General features: G+C 44.8%; 1 protein-coding gene across 1 annotated transcript in view; it reads left to right on the top strand.

Moving 5' to 3' along the window:
* LOC122540561 (transmembrane immune signaling adaptor TYROBP) overlaps nt 1–7761 on the top strand; it is a 17819-nt gene extending 10058 nt beyond the window's left edge. Inside the window, exons 4-7 of the mRNA XM_043676428.1 lie at nt 403–594; nt 2499–2630; nt 4939–4988; nt 6352–7761. Coding sequence (XP_043532363.1) covers nt 403–594; nt 2499–2630; nt 4939–4988; nt 6352–6414 — 437 coding nt within the window. The 3' untranslated portion in view covers nt 6415–7761. The remainder of the gene's footprint in view (nt 1–402; nt 595–2498; nt 2631–4938; nt 4989–6351) is intronic.
* Nucleotides 7762–9369: the final 1608 nt, after the last annotated feature.

Below are 9369 nucleotides of genomic sequence, written 5' to 3'. Positions count from 1 at the left end.
AGATGTCAGAGGTAGTTTCTTTACTCAGAGAGTAGTAAGGGCATGGAATGCTTTGCCTGCAACGGTAGTAGATTCGCCAAGTTTAAGTCGTCATTGGACAGGCATATGGACGTACATGGAATAGTGTAGGTTAGATGGGCTTCAGATTGGTATGACAGGTCGACGCAACATCGAGGGCCGAAGGGCCTGTACTGCGCTGTAATGTTCTATGACTCAGGGTTTGAACTCCCAGCCTCAGAGGAGCTTGACAAGTGCCATAATCAATGCCAAATGACAGCAAACCATCGAGGTCCCCTCCTTTTCTTTCTGTTCTTAACCTCTCCTCCTCCTCACATTTAACCTGAACCTTGAGCTGAGATTCAGGATCTCTGTGTTGCTCAGGAGCTGTGCTTTGTTTCCCAGTGATCGAGGAGCAGACAAATGGAATCACTTTGAAATGTGCACATGGTAAAGACTGGCAAAAGGATGGGTTAGTATACGATCGGGTGACGGACGATGGGAGTGTCAGGCTCTCGACGCTGTCAGACAGTGATACCGGAGAATACAGCTGTGCAGATGATCATGGAAGTTCTTCAGCTTTTGTGTTTGTCAGACGTAAGTTGTATGTTATTTTTTCTGAGCAGTGTTTTGAAGAGGTGTGGGGGGTGCTGTTTTATCACTGTGTCACACTGACTACATCACCACACTTGGAGACCATTGCCCAGAATGAAGGAGTTCCTGACTCCACAAACCATTGGCTGGAGGGTAGGAGAGGCCTTAGAAGAGTTGGGGTTTTAGTTGTGGGGTGTGGGGGTTGCTGAATGAAAGGGGGAGGCTGCCATGTGTGGGTCTCAGCTGAATGGAAAGTGTCTGCAGACTCCACCACTGTACTTCACTTTAATTATTAACTCAATCAGTCACCCCTCCCACACACGCTCCCCTCCCACACATTCTCTGTGACCCATTGATGCCAATTACCTTGTGCCCCACTCCCCTGTAGCCCTTCAAAGCCACCATGCACCTTTACAGCCCCAATACCTCCCCAGAACAGCCCATTTACCCACTCACCCACCCACCTAACACATTTACACTGATTACACCAACTCAGCATTACCCAGCCTGGGAGACTGCGAATACCCAGTGCTGAAGTTCCAAATGTCTATTGCAGTCTTCATTAAAAAAGCATTAACTATGGAAACCCATTCACAACATTTACCCTTCTTCACCCGCACAATCCTTAATTACAACAAATATAGTTTGACTGCCTAATCTCTTACAAAAACAATTTTTGGAATTTATATAAAAGCAAATTGCTGCGGATGTTGGAAATCTGGAACAAACACAAAGTGTTGGAGTCTGCCAACATCTACGGTGAGAGAAACAAATCTGATTCTGTGAAGAGTCACACCAGCCACAAAACCTTAATTCTTTCTCTTTCCACAGATGCTGCCAGACCTGCTGAGTTTCTCCAACATTTGGAATTTATAGTTAGAATTGGAATGCCTATAGTATCGGAACGGCCCTTCAGTCCAACAAGTCCACACTGACCCTCCAAAGAGTAACCCACCCAGACCCATTCCCCTACCCTATATTTACCCCTGACTAATAACCTACATTATGGGCAACTTAGCATGGCCACTTCACAACCTGTACATCTTTGGATTGTGGGAGGAGACCCACACAGACATGGGGCGTACATGCAAACTCCACAGTTACCAGAGGCTAGGATCAAACCTGGGTCCCTGGTGCTGTGAAGCAGCAGTGCTAACCACTGAGCCACCGTGCTGCCCATAAAGTTACAGACTTTCTTAAGTGGAAATGTCAATCAAACTGTGAAATAGTAGGCATCCTATGGATAATGGAAGGTTGTGAGATCAGTCACAACACTCACCAAATAATCCTCTCTGTAATGTCAAAGGAATGAAACAGCAATCATAAACATTTTCATAAACATTTTATAAAATTTTATAAAGTATGTTCCAAATATTTAAAGGCAGAAGTTTTAGATGCCTTGACAGTTCCTTTTGCCACTTGTCAAAGTTGCGTTTAAGTTTTACTGAACTACGCTATCCTGATACTGTGCACTGTCTACACACACGTGCTGATTTATAACAATCCCAAAGCTGACCTAGGACCATATCCAATAGGATACCTCACCTCTTCAAGTCATACCCTGGCAATCAAAATGATTCCAGAACATTCTGACTTGATCTCCTTTCACACCCAACTTCCCTATTTCAGACACAAGCTGAGACAGCTTCCTCTGTGAAGTGTAATCTGCCCCTCATTTCCACTCCCCATAAAAGGGGATTGGGTTGGGGAGGGGTTGGTGGGTGCGGGAACCGCCATTTCTGTGAGGAGGGAGAGGCTCCTGTTGTGAAGGTCCAAGCCCCAGTTTCAAACGGATTTGGGAATTAAATAGTTGGAGAGAATTGTCTGAATCCTGGAACTGATTACTCCCCCAGACAAAACTAAACAGAGGAGTAAGGTTGATATGTGTTGCCTGTTGCTGATTTCAGTTTGTAGGAACTGTGTGGAGTTGGAACCCGGTACCATCTCAGGGATTGTGGTTGGGGACATCATTGCCACCATCTTGATCGCTCTGGCTGTTTACTGTGTGGTTTCTTCCAACAAGGACAAAGTTTCCAATGGTACGATCTTGTTATTAATTATTCTAATTTCCCTCAATCCTGTACTGAAGACATTGACTCTTGTATCCCATAGTGACGAGAACCCACTCACACACAGATCTGATGATCTTCCCCAAAGAGTCTGTTCATGGTGATCAGGAATGGGAGACCTGGCTGCATTACTGAGTGAAACCTCAGTAACTCCCTCCCGTCACACTGGGATTGACAAAACTGCACAGTGGGCAACGGAATCCAGATTCTCTCAATTGGACAGAATCCAACATCACACAAACCCCCCACCCACCCGCCTCTCCCAACACGCACCCACACCCACACCCACACCCACCCACACCCACACCCACACGCACCCACACCCACACCCACACCCACACGCACCCACACCCACACGCACCCACACCCACACCCACCCACACCTCGACCCCACCTTCACAAAGCAAACAGGAACCGGAAGCCATTCTGTCCATTGAACCTGCAACAGGAAGAGGCCATTCAGCTCCTCCTAAGATTGTTATACATGTACAGAAGGAGGCCATTCAACCTTCTGGAGATTATTACACAGGAACAAGATAAGGCCATTAAGCCCCTCAAATCTCCTGCATAAGATCAGGAGGCTATTTAGCCCATTTGAACTCATGTTTGGATACACATTTATGTGAAAAACTTTCTGGAGTAGACAAGGTTTTATTAATGAACATTTAGCTGTGAGCCATCTGCTGAATACAGAGTCAAGTGACTTTGGGAAAACAGCCAAGCAATGGTTTTGGTGAGATTAGAGGTGGGTATGTTACTTGTATTGATGCCTAGCAACCTGTTCTGGTTGTCATTTCTGTTTCAAATCCCTAGGGAATTAAAAGGAAGTTAACCTCAACAATTGCCAGTCACTCTCTCTTTCTTTTGGTTGAAATAATTAGGAACGTGATGAAGTTTCTATACCTCAATATTTTGACCACCTTCTTAACCCTGAAAAGCTAAACCATGAGCACTTTTCAACAATTTAAAACCAGTTGGTTTTCCATTTGGCTGCTTGGTCTATAGCTGTCAGCAATGAGAAACCTGGTGGACTGCAAGAAATCATCAGATTCTAGCTTTTTAAAAAAAAAACTGTTTGTCAATTGGATGATTTTATTTTTCAGTCAACCCTTCTATTGCACAGTAACAGCAGGAGACCATTCAGCCCCTCGACCCTGTCGGATCATTCATTTAGGTGATGTCAGATTGATATCACAAATCCATTTGAGAGCAGGCAGCTGGGGGCAGTAGTGGTAGAGGTCAAACCTTGTGAGGAGTGTGAGCCCAGCGTGGCCAGTGTGAGCCCAGCGTGGCCAGTGTGAGCCCAGCGTGGCCAGTGTGAGCCCAGCGTGAGCCCAGCGTGGCCAGTGTGAGCCCAGTGTGAGCCCAGCGTGGTCAGTGTGAGCCCAGTGTGAGCCCAGCGTGGCCAGTGTGAGCCCAGCGTGGCCAGTGTGAGCCCAGCGTGGCCAGTGTGAGCCCAGCGTGGCCAGGCACTTGCAGACTGTGGTTGTTTCTTTGTTTTTCCACTTATTAATAAGATGGACTGTAATGTTTAACTTAATAACTTTGTTTTCCTTATTTTTCTGCTTTGTACTTCAGTACCGTAAGTGGCGACTTGTAAACTTCTCACTGTACTCATGTGAGTACATGTGACAATAAAGTTAATTCAATCCATTCACCCCATTTGCTCCATCCCCTGAATTTGCTTACTCAACATAAAGGTATCCATCTCAGTCTCCCAAACCCCAGTTACCCCTCACCCAGCACATGGGCCAGAATTTCTGATTCATGCCCTTAGTGTGGAGTAGTGCTTCCTGACATCACCCCTGAGTGATCTCTCTCTCTCTTTCTCTCTCTTTCTCTCTCTTTCTCTCTCTCTCTCTCTCTTTCTCTCCTCCCTGCCCCATCAAGGTCTTTTTAACCATCTTGATTAGCTCACCCACTTACCTGTCCCAAACTAGTCAGGAATAGGAATTTAGTCTGTGCAGCATACATGCCTGGCTGTGTTCAGTGGTCTCCTCAAGGCCAGTGCCTCCTTCCTGAAGGATGTGAGGCCTCAGCAGTCAGACTTCCTGGTCAAGTTGAACCTGAAGTAAATTCCACTTGTTCTGTAACACAGTTGCTTTGAGAAAAAGGTCATTTATTTCATGGTTTATTTGACAGTGAGTTGCCCCTGACCTTGACCCTGAAACATCAGAATCTTTAAGAATTGCCTTTTAAGATGGCAGTAAGTGCAAAGTTGAAGTGTGTTTCAGTCACAGACTGGTGCATGTTTCTCACTTTTATATTTTTCTCTTAGAGTCTGAGAAGCAAAACCTTGTTCCTTATGATCATAATGACCTTTATCAGGTAAGGACAGGAATAGCTTCAATCTATAAATCAAACACTTGAATTAGATTGTTACAGTCATAGAATTCCAACAGTGAAGAAGGAGGCCATTTGGCCTATCAAGTCTACACTGACCCTCCAAAGAGCATCCCCCACCCCCCGTCCTTTCCCTGTAACCCTGCATTTCCTATGTTTAACCTGCATACCCCTGGTCAATTCATCTAACCTGCATCTCTTTGGACTGTGAGAGGAAACCCCTGTAGACACTGGGAGAATGTATAAACTCCAGTTGCCCGAGGGTGGAATCAAACCTGGGTCCCTGGTGCTGTGAGGCAGCAGTGAGCTACCTTGCTGTCCTGTTAGAGTGTAGCGTCTCATTCCCAGTATTGTCTGTGAACTTCTCAAATTGTCTCCATCCCAAATAGTTTGAGTTTTGTTTTTAATTAAATCCTCCAACTCCATTAACACCGACACTGCCACAACATTCTGATCCAATATGATGGTAAAGGCTGCTGGATTTACCGAGACCCAGTGTCAATGGGATCAACTGATGGTTGTTCTTCCACTTGCTGTGTTAGCACCAGTTGCCATAGTGATTAATAAAGTCAGGTTTTGGTAACTAGCTGGCATCAGGTGTGGAACACATGGTCTGTCTGTTACCAACTGCTCCTCCCTAACCTGACCAATAGGTGAGAACACAAAGCTGTGCCAGAGACACCGTCATCTAGTGATGGTGAGGTCAGTCGATACAAATCACAAATTACTGTCCAAATAACAAGTTCCTGATAGAGACTCAAAACAAACAAAGTCACTGTGAAGCCTGATGGGCAACGCTAATGGATTGCTTCTCCCAAAGTGGAGGGTCCAAATTGTTTCCATGTGGAAATCAAGTGAACATTTAAACCCTTCCAAAATTAATGAGCACTTCCTATGGAAAGCAGTCAAGCCTTGAATTAATGGGCCAGGTGAATACAGCCAATGGGCTCTAATGTTATGAAAGGACTGTTCCCAGGTAACTGCAGTGTCTTCTTCCAAGCCAATAAGAGACTGAAACAAACACAGACATAGCTGGAGAACCTCAGCAGGTCTGTGGAGAGAAACGTTTTGGGTCCAATGACCCTTCAGAACAAGAGATTGACCTGGGCTGATCTTCCTGCACAGTATCTCTCTGCTGGTTTGGAGGATGTAGCATGGTCCCTGTGACAGAGAACTGGCTGGGGAGGGCATGAGCTCTGTTGTTGAGAAACATGGGCTGATTGTGAAGGAAGAGATGTGTAAAGCTGTGGCTATACCTCAGTGAGAAAGTGTGGTTGAGGCAGTAAATACTCTTTCGCATTTATCATTGAATTCTGAATGGTAACACTGTGCTTCTCTATTTTGTCAGGATCTTGGGACACGAAGGGGAAGCTGTGAATACAGCCAGCTCTCCCCACGGCTGAAAATATAACCCACTCTCCTGAGACTGACACAACAGACTTTGAACGTGGCAGCAACATCTACCACCTTGCTCACTGCTTTTCTGTTATTTGATAATGTTTTTCTGACCTTTGGTTGTTGTTGATGAGTCTATATAAGGTCAATGCAATTCCAATGACTGGTCCAACTCACAGTCTTATCCCTGTTAACTGTTGTCATTTAGCACAACATCAGCTATGAACAAATGAGCTTTTGTGAGCATTTTGTGGAGTAACAAATTGTTTGGGTTTCACTGTCAGTGATATCTCATTCCATTTATTCACTCGGTATTTTTTGAATATAGAATGCTTTGGCAAGAGACTGGAGTAAAGTTCTGGGAGAGCAGTGATTGTGGGGGGAGTTAGAGAGGGTGGCTTTTGGAGGAAATGATTCTACTCCAAGTTGCAGCTCAGCTGCTAGCTCCAGTTTCCCCCAGATGCTTTTAGTCGCATGATTTGACGGAACCCGGGTCTTGCTTAAAACAGAGTGGTGCTGTTGAAGCTTCTTGCCTTACACTCATCAGGACAGAATTACAGGAATACTAAAATCCCAAAGGGAACACCAATTTATACTGATGAGGAAAAGATGCTGATTGGTTTGCAAATCAACACTGGCAATGCCTTGACCAACCAAAGGTAATGCAAAGTTAGCTCTGATTCTGCATTAGGATAGCACTTGCTGGACAGTCTGGAGTGTGCCAAGAATTATGCTAACAACCAATTGAAGGGTCACATTGTAACTCATATATACATGCTGGAAGCTGCATCTATTCACACACACTGATCTGACATTTTGTTCAGACATTGCAGCTTTTTACAAAAGGATGGGACAGTCGTCCTCTGGTGCATTTTCTGTGGCACTGTTTCAATCAATCTGAGATAATTTGCCAACTGTTCAGCACCCTCTCCTCATGCAGTATAAATTGTTGTTCCCTTTGGGATTTGGAATTCTTGTGATTCTGACCTGATGAGTGCAAGATAAAATACTCTTAATGATATGTGTGTTTTTCAGCAATAAAGATGCATTTCATTTTCTAGACCAGTTAGGGATTTTGATTTTCTGTATTGAGTGCTGGTTTTTAATTGCTTTATAAACACTGTCTGCTCTTTATTGACTTAGTTCCATGGGCTGAGAGGCAGCTTTCTGAAGTTGGGCAATGTGTTTAATTCTTTTCCATGCTAATGACTTATATGTACTTCCTTCTGGTATAAGCATCAATCCATCTCTACCAGCATTTAGGATTTGATTTGATTTATTATAGTCACATGTACCTAAGTACAGTGAAAAGCTTTGTTTTGCAATGAGTACAGGCAGATCATAACAAACAAGGACATAGAGATCATATGGTGGCACGTTGGCTCAGTGGTTAGCACTGCTGCCTCACAGCGCCAGGGTCCCGGGTTTGATTCCCGCCTCCGGCCACTGTCTGTATGGAGTTTGCACATTCTCCTCGTGTCTGTGCGGGTTTGCTCCGGGTGCTCTGGTTTCCTCCCACAATCCAAAGATGTGCAGGTCAGGTGAATTGGCCGTGCTAAGTTGCCCACTGTGTTAGGGGTAAATATAGGGTAGGGGAATGGGTTTAGAACATAGAACAGTACAGCACAGAACAGGCCCTTCAGCCCACGATGTTGTGCCAACCATTGATCCTCATGTAAGGTAAACCTAATGTACGAATCCTCAAATTTCTGTGACCATATGCATTTCCAGCAGTCTCTTAAATATTCCCAATGACCTCACTTCCACAACTGCTGCTGGCAACACATTCCATGCTGTCACAACTCTCTGCATAAAGAACCGCCTTTAACATCCCCTCTATACTTTCCGCCAAACAGCTTAAAACTATGAGCCCTCGTGTTAACAATTTCTGCCATGGGAACAAGTCTCTGGCCATCAACTCTATCTATGCCTCTCATTATCTTGTACACCTCAATTAGGTCCCCTCTCTTCCTTCTTTTTTCCAATGAAAAAAGTCCGAGCTCAGTCAACCTCTCTTCGCAAGATAAGCCCTCCAGTCCAGGCAGCATCCTGGTAAACCTCCTCTGAACCCTCTCCAAAGCATCCACATCTTTCCTATAATAGGGCGACCAGAACTGGACGCAGTATTCCAAGTGCGATCCAACCAAAGTTCTATACAGCTGCAACAAGATTTCACGGCTCTTAAACTCAATCCCCCTGTTAATGAAAGTCAAAACACCATATGCTTTCTTAACAACCCTGTCCACTTGGGTGGCCATTTTAAGGGATCTATGTACCTGCACCCCAAGATCCGGTTGGGTTTCTCTTCAGAGGGACAGTGTGGACTTGTTGGGCCGAAGGGCTTGTTTCCACACTGTAGAGAATCTAATCTAATCTAATCTAGGATGCTTAAACAGAGTGAGGCATTCAAGATTACAGTGCACAGGAAGTATGCAAAAGCAAAGTCAGCATTAGATTTGAAATAGGAGTGTATGTTTCTAAGCTTTACTTTAAAGAGTTATTCTGTATTTTTGGGGCCTTTGAAAATGCTGAGGAACATGTGGATTTGAACAATCTATTTAGTTTAAACCATAAATCCATTGGCTGGGAGAGAATGGTTTTTGTGCCAAAGTCCTACAGTGCAGGTCCCAACTCCCCCCGGGCAGGAGCAGGGCAGGATTGAAACGGACAATCAGTGAAGATTACTCTGTCGATTCCACACGGGGCACATCAATGGCCAATGAAATACACAGGACTGTGGTCAGGTCCCATAAAGAATAAAAAAAACTGAAGAGGGATGAGGAACAAACTCAGCAATCATCCTGGACGATTTTGGGAAGAGTAAACATTGCTACTAGGGCATCTCATTAAAAACAGAGATCCTTGCTCATTCACCAGTTAAAACAGAAGGACTAGGAGCAGCTGTAGGCCATTCGGTCCCTTGACCCTTTTCCACCTTTCAATACAATTATTGGCTGATCTCATCTTACCC

Source organism: Chiloscyllium plagiosum, chromosome 35 (genome assembly GCF_004010195.1).
Source record: "Chiloscyllium plagiosum isolate BGI_BamShark_2017 chromosome 35, ASM401019v2, whole genome shotgun sequence".
Taxonomy (NCBI): Eukaryota; Metazoa; Chordata; class Chondrichthyes; order Orectolobiformes; family Hemiscylliidae; genus Chiloscyllium; species Chiloscyllium plagiosum.
This window is presented reverse-complemented; position numbering and strand designations above follow the sequence as displayed.